General features: G+C 35.8%; 1 protein-coding gene across 1 annotated transcript in view; it reads right to left on the bottom strand.

Annotated features, from left to right (window-relative positions):
* Lin28b (lin-28 RNA binding posttranscriptional regulator B) overlaps positions 1-23979 on the bottom strand; it is a 93075-nt gene extending 69096 nt beyond the window's left edge. The window contains exons 1-2 of the mRNA XM_048449033.3: positions 23687-23979; positions 22685-22866 (exon numbers count right to left, since the gene is read on the bottom strand). Coding sequence (XP_048304990.1) covers positions 22685-22866; positions 23687-23696 — 192 coding nt within the window. The 5' untranslated portion in view covers positions 23697-23979. The remainder of the gene's footprint in view (positions 1-22684; positions 22867-23686) is intronic.
* Positions 23980-25121: the final 1142 nt, after the last annotated feature.

Genomic DNA, 25121 nt, shown 5'->3' with positions numbered 1-25121 from the left:
CAAGCACCGGTAACTCAAGCTCCAAGAGTCAGACAGCTTCTTCTGGCCTGACACATAGGAATAATTTACAACAACATTATCCAAAGGGCGGGGGAGGAAGGAAGGAAAGAAAAAAGGAAGGAAGGGAGGGAGGGAGGGAGGGAGGGAGGGAGGGAGGGAGGGAGGGAGGGAGGGAGGGAGGGAGGAAGGAAAAATACAAGGGCAGGCAGACATGATGTAGGTGGGCCTTCTGTCTATGTGTTATTTTCATTGGTTAATAAAGAGACTGCCTTGGCCCTTTGATAGGACAGAAAATTAGGTAGGCGAAGTAAACAGAACAGAATGCTGGGAAGAGGGCAATGAGGCAGACGCCATGGAGCCAGCCATCAGGTCAGACATGCTGAATCTTTCCCGGTAAGCCACCACCTCGTGGTGCTACACAGATTATTAGAAATGGGTTAATCAAGATGTGAGAGTTAGCCAGTAACTAACTCTCTAGAGATAATGGGCCAGGCAGTGTTTAAATGGATACAATTTGTGTGTTGTTATTTCCGGGGCTAAACTAGCCATGCGGGAGCCGGGCGGGATGAAAAGCAGGCCTGCCTGCAGCTCCTCACTACACAGACAGACATGTTTCATCAATTTTGGTAAACCTGATGAGCTAAGTTCAATTCCTGGAACCCAAATCCATGGCAAAAGAATAAAACTGACTCAGAAAGTTATCCTTTGACCTCCACAGCACTATTGTGGTATATCTGAGACCTCACCCCCAAATACAATGATTTAAAGCACTTTCATTTTAAAAAAGTCTAAAACTCAATCTAAGATTGTATTTCAATAACAGTCTAAGAAATAACAAATTAACAGCAGGCTTCTCCCTCCTCTTTAAAAGACATCTTATGGAATCTGTCTCTTTGGATGAAACACTGGGTAATTTCTGGCTGAGGGCCAATATTTCATTTATTTATCAATTATCTTTACTATTTAGAACATAGTTAAATCAGTAACATAAAAATTAAGGTTATTATAAACATCTAAATATTTTTAATAATATATTTTTCCTTTGTAAAACCAGAGACATTAAGGAATACTCAAGGCACCCAGAAGAGCAGGTGATGGTAGGTCTAGAAAACTTTGGCCAACCTCTAACTGTCATAAAAGAAGGAGGATCACGGGGTTTGACACAGCACTGTGGGTGGTAGGGGAAGCAGGGATTTGACCAGAGTAGGTTATCAAGACAATGAACAAAACAATGAATCAAGCCATGCCTTTAAATGTATTCTAATCATGGCCAGAGTTAACAATGTAATATTGTTTAGATACCACTCCACAGTGATAAACTGTAGATGCAGAGAAAAATTTTCTTAGACTAAAAATAGATAAGCTAGAAAAAAGTGAAAAACATAGAAATTTGTTTAGAATAAAGCTTGTATGCTTGTATTAAATTTGTTTAGAATAAAGGTATAAGAGCCTTTACAAGAAAATGAGAAATAGTTAAAAAGCCTATTTTTATACTAGGTTTAATAAAGAGCAAAGGGCTGTAAAACCAATTATAGGAGAATGAGAATTTAGTCAAATATAGTAATCTAGAAAATGTAGCAAGGATTGTTTTGATTCTTTTCACTATATTTTAATTGATTTGCCTTTACTGATTTGCAAGAGTACTTTATATGTTCTTGCTAGTCCATACATTTTCTTTCTTCTTCAGAAACTGTCTATTTATCCCAGGATGCCTTTGAACTTGCAGTCCTCCTCACTCAGCCCTCCGAGTGTTGGGGCCACAGGGGTAGCCTGCAATGCCCACAACTCTGGTATACACCTATTTCGTTTTGGGTTTTTAAAAAATATTTACTTATAATTATATATACATGCATGTAAGAACTGTGTGCATATTCCACCTGTGTGCATATTCCAGGGCTCAAACTCAATACCGTGCTTGCAGAGTAAGTACCTTTAGCCAGTAAGCCATCTCTCTGGCCTTTTGATTTTAATGTTTTAGAGAGGGTCTCACATCACAGGTTGGGCTGTTCCATATATAGCCCTAACTGGTCTTGAACTTGCAACAGTCATCCTGCCTCACCCTCTCAAGTACTAATATTAGACACATGAGTGTGATACCCAGCTTCCAATAAGTTTCCCATCTTCTGCACTTTCACAGAGAATAGCATTTCTCAACCTGTGGGCTGCCCTTTTAACTTCTTACTAGCAAATGAAAAAAACTTGAAGTTTTTGATAATGTACAATTTATATCTTCCTTCTGTAGTTAGTGTTTTACTTGGTATCTACTGAAGATGAGTTCATATTCCCAAAGGCTGTGACATCCTGCTTTGCTTTCCTCAAGATATTTAATAGGTTTAGCTTTACATTTATGTGTAGAACCCTTATTAATAATATTCAAATACATTCTAGCCCATTTTATACATAGTCTCATCAGTTCTTATAACCTTATTTTCTTGGTAACTTGGCAGCTCAGACTTGGCCATGATCTAAAGACAAACTCTGCAAGTATAACAATGGAACACGATGTTTAAAATATCTTCCTAAAAGCGACAACACATCTCCTGTTTTCCTGGAGATCTTTGTATTACTTCTTTGGCAGCACAATTCTCTTTCAAACATGTTGGAACTGCTTTCCCTTGGTTTTACTTGGACAATTAATAAGAATTACCAAAATAAAATAAATAAATACACTCATTTTGATTTGCATTTATGCTTCTTTGAATAGGTAACAACTTTATAAGCTGAATTACACAAGTATTCAATTTAGCTAGAACTCCTAAATGTACATGACTTGCAATGAAATAGTTTTTCATACTCTACTACATGAGATTAACTAAAAGCAAAAAGTTGAAGTTTATAACAAAAGGGTAAAGTAATAGGGCCAGAAGCCAGGCAGATGCAAGTCATGAAGCACTGGATAAATGACAGAAATTCCAGGTTAGTGATCGTTTGTTAAAAGAAGCTTCTCCACAAAAGGAAAATTGATTAATCAGAGAATCTGACTAGGTTCACAGAAACTTAGTCAATTGCTCTTAGCAGGCAGCACCAGTGTAAAAAGACTTTGAAGCAGAAGGACACCGATTATCAATTTCCTACAGAAGCTGTTTACACCAGGAAAAGGGAACAGGGGTATCATTAAGTTTGTGTGCTGGGGGGCGGTTAGGGAGTTGAGGTTGAGGGTGTGTAAGGAGAAAAATGAAAGGAAGAAATTTTAAATAGCAGTGTTTCAGAAGAGACAGAAAACGACAGGACAAAGCAAACAATGGCTGGGCTATGCTTACAATGTGGACAGCTCTATCTTCCTCCCTTGTGATGCCATATTTTACAGCAAAAATAAATGCTTCTGAGCCCGATGTTCTATCCAGCCTCAAGTCTGTCTGGCATTATCTCAGGAATGAGCCAAATACACGGGCGTGGAAAGGAAATATATAACATGAAACACATGGCAAAAAAATTGATAGATTTTGGCATGCACTTGAATATATGGTAAGAACAAAATTAAGAACTGTAAGTTATAAATTGTTCCTAGTAGCTGTGTTGAGAAAATAAGCATCTAAACGAACAGCATTATGAAAAGATCAATCCAGTCCATGTGCAAAGGAGGAAACATCAGTGTTTAGTAGAGAAGATACAAGTCTAACAGGTAATGAATACACATGGATAGGATGAACACATCATGAATTAATCATTGCGGTGAAAGAAACAATTAAAAACAGTATAAAGGCAGTTTCTTTTAATAGTAAGGAAACTATTTTTTAAACTGATTTTGAAATTCTACATTGCAGGACACAATATAAAATATACTTGCAACTTACATTCAAACCAGCATAGGACCTTCCAGCCATGGGGAAGATTACATATATTTGTGTATTTTTGAAACCAATTTAAGAAGATAAAGTTGACAGTGGGTTCTGGAAATTCCCCCATGTCATATAAAATTTTTAGATCAAAAAACTGTTTCTACCTGACAATGTCTGCATCATTTCCCCCCTTGTTCTATAGTCACATAAACATTTTCCTTCTTCAAATAAAACTTCTCCACTTAATGCAAATAACAACAGCAAGATACTTGTGTTGTCTTGGTTACATTCATAGACTTCTCAAGTCATATAAGTCATAAACAATTACCTCACAACATTTTATTGAATCCAAAATTATATTATAGAATTTGAAATATCTTAATAGTTAAAGTAATCTCTGAATATATCAGAATTCTTATTAGCTAGGAGAAAAGTATTAACTTGCCAATAAAACTTACAAGCTAGTTACAGATTTAATAATGACCTCAACCTTTATTGAAAATAAAGACACTGGTGCGTGGGTAGCTCTCACATAGCTTCCTGAAGCGCAGAAAGAGGACATGGAAGAGAAGGACATTAACTCTGTTGATATTTTTCTCTGGCAAGATGAGTATTATCCATGGGCTTAAATTCAGTAAGATAATATATGGCTCACATATTTCAGAACAGTGAACCTGAATAAGGAAGTACATTAAAAATATTTTTAAAGCAAAAATAAGAAATAAAGTTAGGTTACTCTTAAAGAAATTTATACATCACATGATTTAGAGTCTGTCATGGAAATGCACAACACCATCTTTATATTTTCATTTTTCAATTTCCAAATTTGTACACTTCCTTTTTCCTATAAGCTTGACTAAGTTTAACCCCTTTAATTTATATTGGCAATAATTTGACTAGGAGAATTCAAAGTTATTTTTCTCCATTTGAGTAAAAAATATTAAAGCAGCTGATTGAGAATGACCATTTATTTTCAAAGTTATAAAGAGTAGAAAAAGAATAAGGAAATCACAGAAAATGTACACACAAGAAATGCTATTAGTAGGAAGAGAATAAATAAATAAAACTAAGAATCACAAGAGTGAAAGGATGATTATTCTGTTAAAATGGAGTAAATGCTACTGCCTTCAGATGGACCAGACACATTTAAATCTCATTCCCCCTTCTGTATTACAACAATCACCAGGAGAATGTCATATGCATAGATATCAGCATCAATATGCTTCAGCCCAAAACACAAATCCCCAAATTTCTGTTGATTAAATGTAATTTTGTAGGTGTGGTTAAATTGTATCCATCTGCTATGAAGCACTGACTATCCATTCCTTTACCACATACATCTTTGTTATATCAATTGCAGCATATACACGTTTTTAGTCGTTAAAAGAAAAATATCTTTTATTCCCCTTTCAAGCCACTAGTTTAGAAACCCAAAATATGTTTACCCTGATTATTCACCACCATACAAAATGAATACCTCTATCTAATTTTGGTAAATGGAGCTTATGTAAGGCAATTGGGTAAAATTCAAGCAACAAGTAAACACCGCAGTCTGAATTCAAGTCCAAGATCTAAGTCTACAATATCCACTGTAAAATTTGTGTTACGTCTTTCTCCTTACAAACACTATTGAACATCTGCTTACAAGTAGTATTAAAAAGTTAGCTGCTTGCTGAATACAGTGGTGCATACCTTTAATCCTACCACTCCAGAGGCAGAGGGAGGTGTAGCACAATTAGTAAAAACCCAGAGACAGCTATTGGGGTTCAATCTGAAGACCAGAAAAGCAAAGCAGTCAGCCACTGGCTCTTACCTCTAACTCAGTCCAAAAATAGTGATCCTGCCTCCAGGAATGCACAGAATAAGACTGAGACTGAAACTCATCTCCTACCGTTTTATATTCGTCTCTAGTGCTGGGATAAAAGGTGTGCACCACTACTGCCCAGTTTCTATAGCAAACTAGTCTGGTTACTGGTATTAAAGCTGTGTACCACCACTGCCTGGTCTATATGTCTGATTAGTGTGGCTGTTTTACTCTCTAATTTTCAGGAATATCACCACAGGCACGTGAATCTCTATGTGAGTTCGAGACCAGCCTGGTCTATTGAGTAAGTTCCAGGACAGTCAGGAATGTTACACAGAGAAACTCTGTCTCAAAAAAACAAAAAGGAAAGAGAAAGAGACACAAAGACAGAGATAGAGAGAAAGATAGGTTCTTCACTTCCAAAAAGTTGTAGATACTTTAGACCTAGTAAACAACAATAAAAATGCTACTTGGCAAATAGTAATAACACTAGCACAGAAACCACCATTAATAAAAAAAAAAGAGCAGAAAGCAACATGTACTGAATGGGAAGATTTTTCTCTATTACTCAATGCATAATTAAAATGAACATGCTAAAGTAATGTTAAAAGGAAATCAAATACAAGGTTTTCTTAAGAATCCACACATTTCTCTGAAATAATATCAGTCTAGCTAGCTTCCCAAAATGTACATCATTAATCCAGTGGAAGGCAAGGATGGCATAGCGGGGTTCCTAATTTAATAGTCTTTCTTGGTTCAAGAAATTTTTGAGAAGGTGGACATCATGAAACATAACGGTACTCTCAATACTCAGGAGGACTTAGTTTAAGGTCAACCTGGGCTAAACAGCAAGTCTCTGTCACAAAACAAAGAAACACCACCAACAAAGTTCCTGGCCAGAACAACAGAGTGATGCTCTGAGTAGGAATTACAAGAAAAACACACTCCAGTGTATCTCAGAACATAAAATGTATGTGACAATTTCCACTTAAAAGCCTGAAAGTTAAGGGTAAAAGAGAGCAGACTATTCTTGAATACAGCTCACAACTATCTCTACTTTCAGGGATCAAATGTCTCTGGCCTCTGTGGGCTTCTGCACTCACATCACATACTCAGACATAGACACACACACAATTCAATATTTCAATCTAAAATTTAGGCCAGATGTGGTAGCACACTCCTATAATCTCAGGACATGGATAGGATGGGTCTCAAGATGTAGAGGAAGGATGATTATTACTTCTAGACCAACCTGGGCAAAAGCAAGTCTCAAACAGAAACAGACTGAGTAGGCTATATTTAGGAATATGCATGTATATTCATATCCATATATGCATACAAAAACAATGGGAAAAAAGAGCTCAAAAGCTGGGCAGTGGTGGTGCATGACTTTAAGCCCAGCACTCAGGAGGCAAAGGCAGGTGGATCTCTGTGAGTTTGAGGCCAGCCTGGTCTACAAAGCAAGTTCTAGAACAGACAGGGATACACAAAGAGACCCTATCTAGGAAAAAGAAAAGAAAAAAAGAAAGGAAGGGAGAAAGGGAAGAAGGCATGAATTTGAATGAAAGAGCAAAGAGGGGTATATGGAAAGATTTGGAAGAAGGAAAGGGAAAGAGGAAATGTGATTGACTATAATCTCAAAAAAAAGAGAGAAAGAAAAAAATTTTTAAAAAATGTAAAAACATTTCAACATTAAAATTCCACTTCCCAATCCTCTGATGTATATGAAAAATCTTGTCACTATTTTTACTTAAGGAATAGTTTTTAAACATTATTTTGGGGGCTGGAGAGATGGCTCAGTGGCTAAGAGCACTGACTGTTCTTCCAAAGGACTTAGGTTCAATTCCCAGCATCCACTTGGCAGCTTATAACTATTTGTTAACCCCAGCTCCAGGGGGCCAGGCACCCATGGCAAAACACAATGCACACAAAATAAAAAACAAATAAAGGAAAAAAAGATAGACAATACTTTCTAAAATACAAAAAGAGAAACAAAACAGTCATCTATGTAATGAAGAAAAAAGAAAACAAAACATGAGAAAGTTAGAACAAATGACACAATATTTATAGAGTTTTACCTTTGTAAGAAGGAAGCAAACATTTCCAGACAAATAAATATCTTGAAGAAAGGGCCTTGCTCCGTCCCAGCTCATGCTGGCTATGCAGGATAGAAACAACTCACTCAGAAAGAAACTGGGGACTGACGGTAGTGCTGCTTGGTACAAACAGAAGTGGTAGGTTACAAAATGGCAGATCTTAACAATAAAAGCAATTTAAAAAAGAACTATGCTGTGGGGGTGGCATCGTATAAACTGAGAACATACCCATGACCAAGGCACGGTTGAAGGGAAGATTTTTATTGTAGATATGAGGAAGAAATACAGCCAGAGGCACCTGGAAGAGTACAGAGTTGGAAGAGAAAGTAACAAACTGAACATGGCCAGCAGACTGGACAGGACCATGAGAGGAATTGTAAGAGCAAACGCGGGAGGAAGACAGAGAGAATAAGTGCAAAGGAGACTAAGAGCAAGGGAGTCAAGAGAGGAAGATAAAAGAAGGAGAGCATGGCCAAAACCTTGGGGTTCTAAAAAGAACGTGAACTGGGAAGGGAAGCCTCTGAGCCAGAGAGGTTTGGGTAAGAGAGACCGGCTAGGCACCTGTGACATTGAGGAAGCCTGTGACACTGAGGCTAGCATGCACTCTGGTGTGCTAATAGACACCATAGATAGCCATTTGTCCCTTTGACAGTGATAACGAATGTCTCCTTTGGTAGAGGGGAACTGCTGCCTGAATTTGATTCTACTAAAAGGTTACTCATACAGTTATAATCTTTGTATTACCATAAATCTACTTAGCTATTTGCTACTTTTATTGCCTATAAGTAGATACTTTAAAATTTTTAAATGTTCTAGCATACAGACTGTTAAGGATGAACACCTTTCCCCATGTCAGTTCAAGACCCTATGTTCTGTTTCTTTGGTGACATTAGAAAGGCAAACATCAGCTTTGCCAATCTTTAAGTGGGGCAATGCCTATGGGCCTGGGTTCTGCCATCCTGATCAGCTCCAAAGATTAGAAGACAGCATAGGATGGTCTCCTCCTAAGAGCACTAAGAGCATTCCAGCTAGAACTATCACTCGCCTGGTCAAGAGTCTACGCCCCACACGAAAGGTCCTTTACCTGAAAACATGCTAAGGAGAGGCGAGGAGTGGTTATCCCCTCAATAAGATAGTGTACCCACCCTTCCCATAAACCCTTCTTCCTTGCAAGCCCCTGCAAAGCTTCCACCAAGCATGTCAGACCCTACTCACTTTTTTGACTCAAAGTCTAGCTTTTCCTTTGGAATACAGTCATGCTTACCCTGATGCTCTGGACTGTATCACTCTTCTCTGAAGCTCTCCCTCACCTTCTACCATGTGGCTTCTTGTTGACCTCCATTACTAAGTCTGCCTCATTTCTAGACCCTAAAATAAAAGGCTTACCCTTCTTTCTTCTGTTACCCATTTCCCTTTTCCTGGCAGCTGTCAAGATTTACAGCTTGTCGGCCCTGTTGTTTTTCTCTCAAATTCTAGTAAAATTGTACTCAGGTTTTCAAGTCAGTTTCTAAATTCTTTATTAACAAGACTAAGAACCAAAACAAGAGGGGGGGAAAATCCCAATTTCCTTAGTAACAAAATGAATGAGCATTATGTAATCACAAAAAATAAGTGTATTTTTCAGATATAAATCATGACACCTAAAATCTTGTTTCGGCTAACTGTAAGATTACAGGATCAGACTATTTAAGTTCTTCCCACTACTGTCAACAGGACAGCAGACCCAACTAAATATACATGGGTGTCTGTGAGAAGACATGCTCAGCAGAAATATCTACAGCACGACAGACAAAAGGAAGGCCTTTCAGAATCTCACACCATGGTCATCATGTGTATGCTTTATGCCACTGAATCTACATCTTCTTACTCATCTTGGAGGAAAAAAAGCAATGTCATAAACAGTTTCTCTAAAGAAGTAGTCTATTATAACTGTTTATTATAAGTCTATGATTGCAAAGACTTGCTGATAAAATTATGCTAAACCCATAAACATTGTCTTTAGAGGATCAATGATGAGGACCCAAAGTAAAGCATTATCTATTTTCTTTGAGAATTTAGGAGAGAGCAGAGTACAAAACTTTTAAAACTACCTGATCATCCAAGAAACCTATTTAGAACCCTTCTCCTTAATGTTAAGGAAATCACTGATCACAGCCTTTAAAAAAGAAATCAAATATTTAACTAAAGCTTAAGAGGAAAAAAGAAAGGACTAGATTTGAGTTCACAGGGCTTAAAAATACAAAATAGATTCCTTTTATTCTGAAAGCAATAAGAAGTAATATCAAAAATAAATTATAAATCCCAGCACTCAGGAGTCAGAGGCAGATGGATCTCTGCAAGTTCAAGACCAGCCTGATCATAGAGAGTTCCAGGACAGCCAAGAGAAACCCTGTCTCGAAAATCCGATCGATAGATAGATAGATAGATGGATAGATAGATAGATAGATAGATAGGTAGGTAGATAGATAGATAGATAGATAGATAGATAGATAGATAGATAATGGATGGATAGATAGAGATTTCTTCTCTAAGGAAGGGCACACATACTAAAGATAGACAACAGTTGCTGAGAGATGGTTCTTCTCTAATATCTCTTAGAGTTAGGCCCTTAAGCTTCCTTCTCAAAATGGATTGAAAGTAGGGAAAAGAGACAACTTTTTTGTGATGAGAAAGACATCATCACTCAGGGTTGTAAGGACTCCCTGGTAGACAGAAAATGAACTAATAATTTGTATAAGTCATACAATCTGCCATTTAAAACTGAAAATTTAAATTAATCAATATGGTGAGTGTATTTATGTGAGTGCATGTGTGTGTGTGTGTGTGTGTGTGTGTGTGTAAGTACAAGTACCTACAGAGGCCAGAAGAGGTCATCAGAATCACTACAGCTGGAGTTAGTAGGTTGTTGTGAGCCACCAAACATGGGTACTAAGACTGAATGTGGCCCCCAAAACTAAAATTTTTTAAGATTAAAATTAACAAAAAAATCCAACCCATTGTGGCTGAAAAGATGGCTCAGCGTTTAAGAGTTCTCTTTCAGAGAACCAGGGTCATCTCTAAACACCTCTACACATGAGATAAACATAAATAAATCTTAAAAAATCAACTGAAGTAACACAATTATATGAAGATATAATTAATAGAAACTGAAAGACTGTTAATGTCCGACAAAAAACTGATCATTTAGTATGAATTTTAATGTGGGCAGAATCATGGACTAATTAATGCATTAATTACAAACTTTATCCCAGATCCTAGTTTTTTAAAACTGATAATCCATTTATTAACAGACACTTAAATAAGCCCTCTGTGTAACATAACAATTTCTCATCTAACTTTTTAGGTGGTTTTTTACCTTACATCATAAAACATATTACTGAAAATAAGAATTTTTTCTTTCTTATTTATTATAACAATAAAACACAAACACATAAAACGTCATATTTACAAATCTGGTTAACTAAATTATGGGCTAGTAACAAAATCATATAATAAAATATAATTGACTTTTAACATCTACAAGTCTATGAAAATGCTAGGAAAAATTTTATGTAAACAATAGAATATTTTATTAAGATAAAATACTTAAAACAAAAATGCATTCAACTTTAAAATCCTATCATTCTTGAAAAATCTTTAAAATTACCCACTTACATAGAAATATCAAAGAACAAATTTTAAAAATCAGTCAAAAGTACATTGTAAGAAATTATTGTTTCGAAGCTGAGGAGATGACTCAGATGATTAAGAGCACTGACTGCTCTTCCAAAGGTCCCTGGTACAATTTCCAGCACCCACATTGCAGTTCACAACTACCTGTAACTCAAGTTCCAGAGGATCTGACTCCCTCACACAGAATACACAGACCAGAAAACAACACACATAAAAATTAAATGAATTCATTTACAAAACATGATAGGAAAGTAAGAGAGAGAGAGAGACAGAGAGAGAGAGAGAGAGAGAGAGAGAAACTATTAACTATTGCTGCATGGTCAGGCAGTGGTGGTACATGCCTTTATTTTCAGCACACGGGAGAGAGAAGCAGGTGGATCTCTGAATTAAATGCCAGCCTTGTCTACAGAATGAGTTCCAGGAGAGTCAGGACTACATAGAGAAACCCTATCTCAAAAAAGCAAAACGAAACAAAAGAAGAAATTATTGCTTCACAACTATCATTCATTATTTGGTGATAGTGATATTGTTTAAAATACAACTCAATACTGTCTATTCTTCCTCAGAGGACCTGAGTTCAATTCCCAGCATCTACATGGAGACTCATGACCTAAAATTCAAATTTCAGGGGATCTGATGCTCTTATGATCACTATGGGTCCAACATGATGTGATACACAGACATACATGCACATAAATATTCATACATATAAATAAAAATAATAAATATTTAAAATACAACTCAAGTATCTGAACTCTACAAACCAAAACAGCTTCAAAGTCTAAATATTTAATGGCTTTCAGTAAATTATAGGTCATAAATAAGTTACAACATTAGGATTGGCAGTTACTCTCTTTTAACTCCAAAATAAAATGATGTTGAAAAAGATGTACTTTCTCAAACATCTGCTACACTGTCTTACATATACAGACACATGGCTAATATCTTTTTACATTTGTATCAAGTTGTCATGTTTTTTACATTTATCTTCTTACATCTTAAGTTCTGAGAAATCAGTTATAATTTAAAAACTTCAAATAATGCCAAGACATAACTGATAAATAATGGATATGTTAGTATCAATTAAAAAGTATTATTTTAGGACCCAACAGATGGTTCAGCAGGTAAAGGCCTTTGTTACATAAGCCAGGCTACCTGAGTTTGGTACCAGGAATCTACATAAATGTGGAAGAAAAAAACAGACTCAACAAATAACAAATTTGTTCTCTGCCCTCCAAACACGTTGCCTCTCCTCCTCCCCCAACACAATGATAATAAATATTTTAAGTGTTTTTTTAAGGAATCTCTATTCAATAATAAATATTTGGCTTCCTAAAAAAGTATAAATCAATCCACATAACAAGTAAATTAAGAGGTACATTAAGGTAAACTTTTCCTATAAACTTAAAACTCTGATGCTCATTCATTCTGAGACTGACTTCAGCACAGCCAGATTGGCTATTAAAAAATCATTAAACTTAAGCAATCAAAGAGGAAGAAAGTTTTCTTTCTTTTCTATAGGAAGAAACAAAAGCTTGGTATTAACCCAAGGCCAACGGACGGGCCCTTCAAGCTAGAAAGCTGTGAGGACTGAGGTTACAAGGAGTCACTAGAAGCTTGGAAAGCATAAAAATGAATACAGCAAGCACTGATAAAATAACAAGTATTTCATGGAAATTTTGCAGTTTATGCGATGCTGATGCTTCTGTTGTTAAATTATCTAACTGTGGTTCTCTGCACAGACACACACCCATCCCCCACTGCACACAGCCACTTCACAAACCTCTTGAGTAAATAGGAGTATCCAATGTCCAGGGTAATGGGTGGTCCTGAGGTCTGGAACCAGAGCTATATACTTTTAGGGGATACTAAGATAAGAACAAAGTGTTTTGTGTTTGTTTAAATCTGAGTCTAGATGTAAAATCTTTGCACCATTATTGGCACAGTTCATAAACTCATTGACTACGTGAAGTTGAAAGAGTCAGGACAAATGCTAGAAATTAAATACATCACAAAAATATTCAGGGTCTTTTTATAATCCAAATTAACTAATTCAATTTTCTCAAAAATTGTCACTACATTTCAAAGGTGCAAATATCCTACATGTTTATACTGCCAACAAGAGTTATTTAAATAAAATTATATACACCATATAAACTGCAACTCAATGAAACAAGACAGCAAATTAATTCACACAATATCACAATCAACCATCAACTACTAATTAGTACTAAAGGCTTTCTATAAATCCAATAGAAAGAGTGGGTTTTATGCTTGTTTTTACTTTATTTTTCCTAGAACAGAAAGGAGGATTTACAAGTAATCCAAAGAAAAGATAAGCAAAGAATAGTCCTGACAGAGGCTTCTCTGACTCAATCAAGAGGGTCTGCAACTTGAGCCAAAGGGCACAAATTCCTCACCATTCAAAGCTTTCAATGGTGTGAGGGAGGAAACAGCTAAAAGGGAGAAATGTGTAAAGCCCTAGTTTTAGTAACCAACTAAATTCTTTTCATCAAATACCTAGTAAAAGTAAAGTCAACACTATGAATTAATTTTTGCTATAGCTTTAACAAATTCTAAAAACAGGAAACTTTTTTTTAAAAAAATCAAAAGGACTCATTCACTTTAACATTTATGATTTACAGTGAACCAACTATGTCAGGTATGTGTCTCAAATTGGATCTAATTAAAGTAGTTGCGGAAAAGCGTAATTATTTTGCCAGCAACAGTTTTTCTACATTATATTGAAAGCATACTTGAAAAAAACCTTATCTAAACTTTGTATCACTGACTTAAGTATTTAAAGTGATAGACACAACTATGTTGCCACACCTTCATTACTGACTGACCTAAAGAAAATTCATTTGATGTATGTTAAAATAAAAGAATTTAGGCATTGCGGGAGCTATAAACATTCTAGGCATTATTGTTAATAATAGAAGGAATTCATTGCTAAGTGAAGAAAAGCAAAGTCTGGCCAAAGTAAAAGTCATTTGAAATTTTACATGAAGCCAGGCCGTTGGTGGCATACACCTTTAATCCCAGCAGTTGGGCAGAGGCAGGCAGATCTTTGGAGTTCTAGGCCATCCTAGTCTACAAGAGGTAGTTCCAGAAAAGGCACCAAAGCTACAGAGAAACCTTGTCTCGAAAAACCAAAAAAAGAAAAGAAAAATTATCTTTATATCCTATAACACAAACTATAAATACAAATTAACATCTTGGAGTAATATTTTAAATAGAGTACAACTTTAAGATTAACAAAAGTCACAAATTCATGCTAAATTTGACATTTAAAAGTAAAATGTCATTAACAAAACACTTAAAAGGCAACTGGTAAAAAAAAAACAAGGTATATTGTTAGTGCCACAATAAATTGGCAAGAGCAAGTTTCTCTACATGAAATCTAAAAACTATACTTTAATAGACTATTAAGAACACAACATTTAACTCATTATTTTAAGCGTATGTGATGAGTACTTGACCTGACGTCTAGATCTGTCAGAGCTCCTACAACTCTAGGTTGTGAGCTGCCATGTGGATCTGGGAACAAATGTGAGTACTCTGGAAGAGCAACAAGTGCTCCTAAGCACTGAGCCATCTCATCTCTCCAGCCCTTCAATCTACCTTAAAAAGATTTAAAAAAAAAAAATCTTACTTTTTTGTTTTGTTTTTGCTTCTGAACCAGGGTTTACCTCTGTTACCCAGACTAGGCTGGAACTCATCATATACCATCTCAGGATGGCATCCAAGGCAGGCCTGAAACTTGGTGATCTTCCTGCCTCAGCTTTGCAGTTAATTAATATGAATTAATATGCCTGTCCTAAGATTTGTTTTCTATCAGCTATTCCCAAATAAAATTAGTACAGTCTTTTAATTTGAGTTTGTAAATAACAAAATGAATGGTAAACAAGAAAAAATAAAGCCTTCATTTTTTATGAATAATAATAATAATGAAGTCTTATTGAGAAGTATGACAAATGTATGTGTGTGGATGTGGCAGATGTGTGTGACATATATGTGAACATGTGAAGGCCAGAAAAGAATGTAAGGTATGCTGCTATGTCAATGTTCCCTTTCTGTGAGACAGTGTTTCTCTGAACCTGGAGCTAGACTAGTGGCCAGTAAGACACCCCACAGCACTGCACTTCAAGTGCACATGAGCAGGCCCGGCTTTTGAAGAGGGCGCTGGGATGAGAACGCAGGTCCTCCTCACTCTCGCACAGCAAGCACTCCCCCTACTAACCTACCACTCCAGCCCCAAGGTGTGCCAAAACTTAGTAAGTACATAAAAATAGAGCAAGTCAGGCAGCAGAATCCTCTAATATATCACCCAACAGAGACAGCTTTACATTTAATGCCTAGTAAAGACTACAAAAACAGAAAAATTTAAAAACCACAAGTTTTTAGCATCCTATTTACTGTAGTACTGCTATGAATTGATACCATGACCAAAGCAACTCATAAAAAATAGAGCATTTTATTAGAGGTTTTAATTAAACAGTTCAGAGGTTTAGTTCACTATCATCACGGCAGGCAGCATGGAAAACGCATGGTGCTGAGGCAGTACCTGAGAGCCATGTCCTGATCTGAAGCCTGAGACAGAGAGCCACTGGACTGGTCACAGGCTTCTGAAACCTCAAAGCTGAACCCTAGTGACACACTTCCTCCAACAAGGCCACACCTCCTAATTCTCTGAATCCTTCTAAATCATGCCACTCTCTGGGGACTAAGTATTCAAATAACTGAACCTATGGGGCCATTCCTACTCAAACCACCATGCAGGGTATTAATTTTCTTAAAGTAAATACATATCTGTGATAAGAAAACACAATCTTCTTAATTCAGTATGATTAAGACGAATCATAACCTGAGTTACGTTAATGAGGTGAGTCATGAGATTACACGTATGGAAAAGGATTATAAGTCAGTTATGTGGAAGATCAGTAAAATGCATACAAACTGACTTCTTCTTTCCCTCGTATGATGATAATTTTCAGGCAGGCTGAAATTACTAAAGAAAATAACTATGAAAAAAAGGAAGTCAGTATGGATTTTATTTTATTTGACAAAGGATACTGAAATACATATATATGTATATATGTCTTATTTGAGACAGGTTAAAGGAATCTGATCAGTTAGTTACAACAACATAGAGAGGGCTGGAAAGATGGCTCAGAGATTGAGAGCACCGACTACTCTTCCAGAGGACCCAGGTTCAATTCCCAGCACCTACATGGCAGCTCACAACTGTCTTTAACTTCAAGATCTGACATGCTCATACAGACATATATGAGATCAAAACATCAATACAAATAAAATAAAAACAAGTAAGTTATTTTTAAAAAAGACAACAGAGATCAATAATTGGTCAGTTGAACCTCTTCAAGTGACTATAAATGGGCAAAAGAGGACTTCCTGAAATGATGACAATGTCCCAAACTATGAGGAGAGTGTTGGTTATGCAATTTGTCAAAGTTGTCAAAGTTCATTAAAACGTGTGTGGAGGTTGGGATCCATAGATATTAGTGAATATATAAATGATAGTTCAAAACCAGTAATGAAACAAAAATATAACACTTATAACCTAAGTGTAAAATCTTTTGAAAAACATAGTGCTCAAATAAAGATCAAAACTATAATCTGGCATTATATACAAGCTTCGATGTCAACTTCAATGGAATTAAGTTTACCTCTCTAAAATAGGAAATTGTACCAACCACATTTTAATCATGTGAACACTGAAGCTACCAGAGTGACAAACCAAGATTGAAGCCCATCAAGTGGCACCCAAGACCCCCAAGCCCCAAGATTCTCCCTCACTACACCACACAATAAACAATAAATGCTGAGTCTTTTTCATTTGTCAAACTAGGAAAACTTTCACATATGTAACTGAATCTGCAACAGTATCTGTATACAAAGCACAATATTAGTGTTCCTACTTAGCTTACAAGCAACTTCCTTCCCAAATATCAAATAAACTAAGATTAAATATTGGCTTATTTAATCAGAGTCTATACCATTCTATTAGTCTATGTTCTTGTCACACACATAATTAAATAATTAACAGCATTATCAAAACTGATTAAAATAGTATCTTTCCTTATCTTGTACTGAAAAATAAATAATCTCATTATACATATCTAAACACAGGTAAAAATCCCACAGAACAACAAATTATTAAAACAAAAATATCTATATGCCAAGTTGTTTCCAAACCTCAGTTTATACCGATACTTCCAACAGTTTGTGTCCATTTTGGTTAAGGACTCATTCTGTTGCCTAGGATAGGCTTGAATTTCAAGGTCCCAGTGATCTTCGTACCTTAGCCTCTCAAGCTGCTAGTACTATAGGCGTGTTATATGTGAAACAATATTACTTACCATAAAACTGTTATACATTAAACAATATTACTTATTATAAAACTATGATTAAAAATTCGAGTTCACTGTAATAAAAACTAAGCTACCAACATTATACAACATATTTTATCAAATGTTCAGATTAAATATGATCAATATGGAAGCTGGAGAGATGGCTCTTCACACCTTTGGCCCCTGAGTATAGTTAGGTCAACAGGCATGAAATCCATGTTCTGCAAAAGACTTGTTTCTACCTATTATATTGAATATGGGTTAAGAAGTTTTTAAATTTCCATGACATCTAAAAGCTCAGAGGGAAGGTAAAGGCATATTACATATTACCAGATAAAGAGGGTTGGTATCTATTTAGTTATTGTTTTAAAAAAATGTATTGTCTTCATATGTTTTGAACAGTCATTTAAAAGGGTGAATAAAAATAACCACAGCATACAATACTAAGGGCTAAGCCTCATCTCACTTCTTGGAGGACTAAAGGCAGCTTAGGTTCACCAGCTGTTAATATATGCAGCACTGTACAGGTGGAAATGTTGCTAGTGGAGATCACACATGTGTGGATAAAGGAGGTATGTGTAAAGTTCTCATACTTTCCTCCTAATTTTGCTGTGGATCTAAAACTGTCCTTAAAGAAAGACATGTTTAACATACTGAATATACTCAGTACTTGAGCTCCTTCTTGGCATGCACATGGCTCTGGCTTCATTAAAAAAGGGGAGAGAACTGAAGACAGCATGTTAAAGAAAAAGAGGAGAACAGCCGGGCAGCGGTGGCACACACCTTTAGTCCCAGCACTCAGGAGGCAGAGGCAGGCGGATCTCTGTGAGTTTGACGCCAGTCTGGTTCCAAAGCTACAGAGCAACTCTGTTTCGAAAACCAAAAAAAGAAAAAAAAAAAAAAAAGAAACAAAACCATCTAAAAATTTAAAAAAAATATATTTTAAATAAGTACCTAATTTACTTCTAAATTTAAAATGAGAATGACTAACAGCCAATTTTTCTAAAATTTTAAGTATATTTCAAAACCAAAATGGAAGTATTCAGTATTGTCCAAGTTACATTAAAAACTTGTTAAACATTACTTTAACATTACTTTAAATGACTACACAGCTCTACAGGATTGTAGCATACCCCAATTTTCTGAATTGGTAAACCAAGAAAATTTATCATGAAGTTTTGGTAAAAGTTTTAAAAACTTTCCTTTTTTTTTTTTTTTCTTTTGAGTTTCACGTGAGGTTGGCCTCAAGTTTAAGATGACCCTTTCTTAGTTCTGGGAATATAAGTCACCACATTCAGTTAAATGTTTTTAAAACTGGTATTTGGGGTTGGACACTTAACTCTGTGGTAGACTTTGCTTAGGGTGTCCAAGCACCAGGGTTTGATCCTTCACATCAGGAGAGGGTAAAGGGCAAGTTAGATAGCCTTGAAAACAATCACATATATTCACCATGTGAAAAATATAATCATGCCAAAGTATGACAAAAGTTAAATGAGATTCATTAGCAATATAGTATTAGGAAAGGCTCTGAAATATGAAAACACTGAATTAAATGTCTTCATATATTATTAATATCAACTCTGCTTGTTTCTTTTGAGACAGGATCTCACTATACATGTTGGCTGAGGTCAAATTCAGAGAGTCTCTTCTGAGATCAAATGTGTGCATCATCATGTCAGGCTTAAATATTATTAATCCTTTCAAATGTTTTCTGAGGTTTTTAAAAAAATTTATTTACCTACTTTTATTTATGTATGCATGCACACATACACACACATGCCAGAAGAGAATGTCTGATCCCCTGAAGCTGAAGTTAAAAACGGGTTGTATTAGTTATTAGCACTTATAAAATAATTGTATTCTAATTGATGAATTTTCTTGGTAAGACCCTTGACCAGGAATCCTTGTACTTCATTCAACTGGGACAAATTTTTGTGCTTTGCATCAGATTCTTGAGCAATTGCTATGAGATAGGGACATACAGAGCTCAGTAACAAAATGCTTGCCTAGCATGCATAAGCTAAAAGAAATGAAATGTGACAAAATTCACAAATTTAATAGTTATTCACTGTTAGTTCTTTATAAAATATGTTAATGAACATCATTAACGATTCACTATTAGCATGAGTCAGAATATATAGGTTTCTAAGCATAAAAACATGATCACTTAAAACAGATATTAACAGTAGAAATCATATGCACTTAGTACAGATATTAACAGTAGAAATCACATGAAGATTGTTATTTTAAACCATCAATGGTTACAATCTTCCAACAGTTAAATCTTACTTTTGCCTATGTTATCTAAAGACAGGGAAAGCACAGCCCTATGAACATGTCCAACTTCAGGATTTAGATAGCACAAGAACTACAGGTATAAGTACATTAATAGCAACAGATTCTAAATACAATCATATAACTAATCTACAGAGTTACATATAAAATTTACTACAAAGAACTGTTTATCAAAACAACTAAACTGCTATGAAATAAAGAAGATACACATGTCTTTGTAGAAAATACCTTTAAAAAAATTCTTGGGTCCCTTGGCATCAATTTTAAAGATTAAAGACCCTTAATATCATTTATTTTGATTCCTCAAATACATAACATTAAAAATGTGCTTGGAATACTATGGCACATGTACTTTGGGGTACAAACAAGACCAGCAAGATGGTACAACAGGGAAAGCACTTGTCCCTCAAGCTAAGTAAGCTGAGCTTAACACCTTCAAGGTAGAAGGAGAGAACCAACTCCACAAGAGCAACTCAACACACACACATACACATATCACCCACAGACACACAAAAATAATAAACTATTTTAAAAATCCAACCTGATATAAATACTTCATAAATAGCTGAACATTTAAAATTTCTAATTATGATTTATACATATTCTTTATAGCAAACTAGTATAAAAATATAATGGAGGAAATCTAACATAAAAAACTAGCACAGCTTTTAAAAAGGCCTATATATTAAAATTAATAGCTAGATTAAAAAGTATTTTTAAAATATTATATAATAGTCCTAAACCACAACCTGATTGTACAGGGATGTTCACAGTCCCTAAATACTCCATTTACAAACCATCTAACTTTATCCGACTAAAATCAGCAGGAATTCTGTCTTCTTCAATGTAATAACTCATGTAATGTGGAACTTATTTGTCAATCTCAATTTTAAAAGCTAAGAGTCTTCATTTAAGAACTGTCCTTTCACATGTAGAGATATATGAGGGAAATATTAAGAAGCAATGTTTATACTATGGAAACTGCAATTGATATATGAAATTTCCTAGCAATATATGTTTAATTCAATGTACATAGAAATGTTAATCACATATCTATTAAAGAATATAAGGGGGATGCTTCATAGCATAACACTGCTTAATAAAATGGCTACTATTTTAATATATTTCTATTTCTTTTTAAAATATATTTTAAAACCCAAAGAAATAAAACCAAATTATAACAAGGTGTGATGAAACAAAGAAAAAAGTGCTATTTTTTCATTTATCATCTATAAAACAAATTTATGACATCGTAAAAAACAATTTAACAATCTAAAAAAGGTTCAAAGGGGAAGAAGAGCCCAAGAAAATAGATTTATCAATTTTAGTTATTCAATCTAAAAAATTTAAAAAACTACAGCAGCTTATGTAACATAAACTTAGTAGGCTACATTCAGGCCCCTATTTACTATTCAAATTGTTTCACTTCACAGATCATGTTTATCTTTCTCCTGTAAACAGCCAATAAGAGCCAGGCCTATAGGAAAGGAAAATAGAAACCACACAGTAAAAGCAGAAAGCTACCAAGCACCAGAGCACAGTAGATTAAATGAAATGGGTTCCTAGGTTCTGCCTGGTATGGATTAAAACGATCCATTAAAATGATCATTAAAAATGATTTTCTTTGGGGAGTGTGCTACAAATGTTACCAAGGACAAATAACACAATATCAAATTTTTAGCAGAGTAATTTCAGTATTTCAGACACAAATTCATACTAGTCAACAAACAATAGAAAATCCACCCAGTTTATTTTACTTTAGAGAGTAAACCAAAACAAACCTCTTTCCTCGTAAGTCTCTTAAGTCCATGACCTCACTACAGAATTTTTATTTCCTTCACTTGCAAACTGTAAACTCTTCCCCACTCTGAAGTAATTAGTTAATAGAAAGGGATTTACGAGCAAAGGGTATTTATTGTTTCCTGGGGAAATTTTTTTTAATGGGAAACAATGACCTTCCGTTTGGTATTACGCATTTTTAAAAAATATAACTCAGCTGTAGAATTTTACCATGTAACCAACTATCAATTTTTAAACAGCCTTTGGCTACTTTTTTTTTTCTTAAGTTCAGTCTCTTAAAGAGACAGTATCTCTGGATCAATGACCTAAGAGGAAACAGTTCTAAAAAGTTTAATTACCAAGAATCTTTTCTGACATTTCTTCAAATCCACTCTTCATTATCGATTTTCTATTTTGTTTTATTATAAAACCAAATTATCTTGACATAAACTTGCAAATGACTATGATGATGAAACAATACAGGTGGTACTGTCATTAGAAGCATCTAAATATAGGTTACCTATACTTTCTTACAACAAGCAAATTATCTGACTTTTTGAGAACTCTCAAGGATCCAAGGAAGTTTTTTCCTGCATTTCCCATTCATTCAGTAGGCACAGGCAATATGAAGCCAATAATATTGGGTGCTAGAAAAATGAGATTTCATTGTCTAATGAAGGGAAGGTTTATTAAATAACATCAACCTAAGTCCAATCAGTGAAACATACACATGCCCTAAAATCTGGACAATCATCTGATTTTAACGAATATTTTCATCTTTCAATATACTTAAAAGTACATTTTTATGTCAATCTATTAACATAACTATAGACCAACTCCCACACATGGATCTGGGCAAAGAGGGGATTAAAAAGTCTGGCTTACTTGGTGTACAAATACATCCACTGGAATATCCAAGGGGTTTCCCTCTCGGTTTATCATGGAGATGAATCCAAATCCCATGCGCACATTGAACCACTTACAGTGGCCAGTTCCATGCAGAACCTGGGATTCTTCCTCTGCCAGCTCAGGCAGCTTTTCTGGCTCCTCACCTTTGCTTGCCCCGCCTGACATGGAATAAAACAAAAAGTCAGTTAGTCTGCATTTCTACACTATGTGCAACCAAAAAACAAAACAAAACAAAACAAAAACACTTGTGGGAAGAAAGAGAAACTAGAAAACAAAAAGTTGATAAATGTTCTTTAAAATTATCTACAACGAAAAGGGTTAAAAGCAAAGGCAGAGAGAGGAAGCCACACTGCTGCATCGCTCACACCAGCTTCCACGTTTCTGTACATCCGCATACTTTCTCATCTATCTCCGTTGCTCGGTAACATTCTACAGTTACAGCCTGGGCCACTTCACTCACATACTGCTGACCCAATACTATTCCAGTTTACACAGAGCAATTCTTCAGCGAGATTGGTTTTTCTAGCAAACAGGAAAAGAGAAATCCTGAGGACGGTTGGCTACTGGTTAATGCACATGCGGGCAGAGGGAATCCCGGGTTATTTGCAATGTGCATTCATTCCCCTCCCCCTAACTTTCAATTAAAGTTAGGGTAGAATGGGGGAGGGGGCAGGTGTATAAAAGTTTTCTTGGACTCACTAATTGAAACTGCGCGCAATCACACGCACACAATCAAACAATAGCCCCCTGAAAGCTTTTCAAGTTGTGAATCAGTGTGGGCGGTACAAAACATTTTGGAGATCTGTAACAATAGGTTTTTGCCGAAGCCCCATGGTACTATGAGGGGGTGGGGAAGTAATGCCCAGTTATTAAGGTAAAGGGGGATAGGCGAGAAGGGGTGAGAAACTGGGTAGTGGGGAGAAGCAGGGGAGAAAAGAAGAAAGAAATCAGAGTAAAACAATAGAAAAGAAAATTAACCTTCGGCCATGTTGCCCCACCGGCCCTCAGCTTCACACTCGAGAGATGAAAACTTTCCCTTTGGACCGGAGTGGTCTTCAGCATCCGTCTAGCATCTTGATTTTGTGCGATCACAAATTTAGTTCGCATGGTCTAATGTGCTTTCCTCCTTTTGATTTTTTTTTTCCTCTTCTCTCTCCAGTTTCTGGCCCCCTGAGCACACGTGACTTTGTCAATTACATGCTTTCTTGCTACTAATTTCACCTCGGATCCTTAAGGGGCTGGCAAGAGGAAGAGATAACCAATCGCCATTTCATCTGTGCTGACATCAAAATAATTTATGAATGAACACGGAAAACTCAAACGTGTTATCTTAAAGACAATTTGAGACGCTTCTTTATGATTAATCAGAATGCTAATTTTGTACTATTTAAACACAATGAAGGGTCCTTGTGAATTGCTGGTTTAGAAAAGCGACAGTCGGTATTTGCACACGCGTGCTCCACATACAAGCCTCTCTAATCTCATAGGGGGAGCCATTGAAATAAAGCAACTGACGTTATGATTCCCCACACACACCACAAGCAGTCTGTTATTCCATAGCACCAAACCACCTTAGGGACGTCAGTTTAATATTTCATTCGTGGAGAAAAATATGCAATTCCTAAGCCCAAATTTAAACTTAATTACATTAATCATTAACTTAAGATATTGGTAACATAAACCTACCAAAAGCAAAAGCACACCTAATTCCAACCTGAATTTTTTTTAAATGTAAAATAAAATCCTACTGGGGAAAAAAATCACTACTAATTTCCTATCAAATAGTGCTGTTCATTTCAGAATATTTTTGAGAGGTATAGTAAGAAATTGTACTTCACAGGTTTCTCCGCCATCTCTTTCCGGGGGAGGAGATGTGATTAATGACTTCCTAAATAACAGCCCAGTTTTCCAGCCTAACACAGAGAGAACCTCAATCAGTGGTGATTGTTCCCCAAGAGCAGGAGACTCAGGGAGAGGGGGAGGGGAGAAGTGTGAGGAGGTGAAGAGGGATGCGAAGGCGACAGCGGGAGAAAAAGGCTGACTGCTGGGGTGGGGAGAGGGCACATGGGGAAAGGTAAATCGGTGTAATATTAACTGGACTCTGACATCTTGGAAGTCTATTGCCAGCAAGCAGAACGGTCAAATACAGGGGACTGTAAGCGTGGTGGGCTCGTCCCGTCCATTCCTGTTGGCCCCCTGCATCAAAACACTTTTTGCTTTTCAAATTGGACTTATCATGTTTATAACAATATTAATCACCTTATCAAATATTTAAAAAATATTACATATTAATTTGAAATTATTCTTTTTTAAAATATAAAATATTACCTGCTTTGAAACACTGTAAGGCTTCCACCAGTCTTTTGCTGCCCCATCCCCCATTTTCTTAAACAAGCAGTTTACAGAAAAACTG

Source organism: Myodes glareolus, chromosome 1, assembly GCF_982192425.1.
Source record: "Myodes glareolus chromosome 1, mMyoGla1.1, whole genome shotgun sequence".
In the NCBI taxonomy this organism is placed as follows: domain Eukaryota; kingdom Metazoa; phylum Chordata; class Mammalia; order Rodentia; family Cricetidae; genus Myodes; species Myodes glareolus.
Note: the sequence above shows the minus strand (reverse complement) of the source record. Positions and strands in the feature narration are given on the sequence as shown.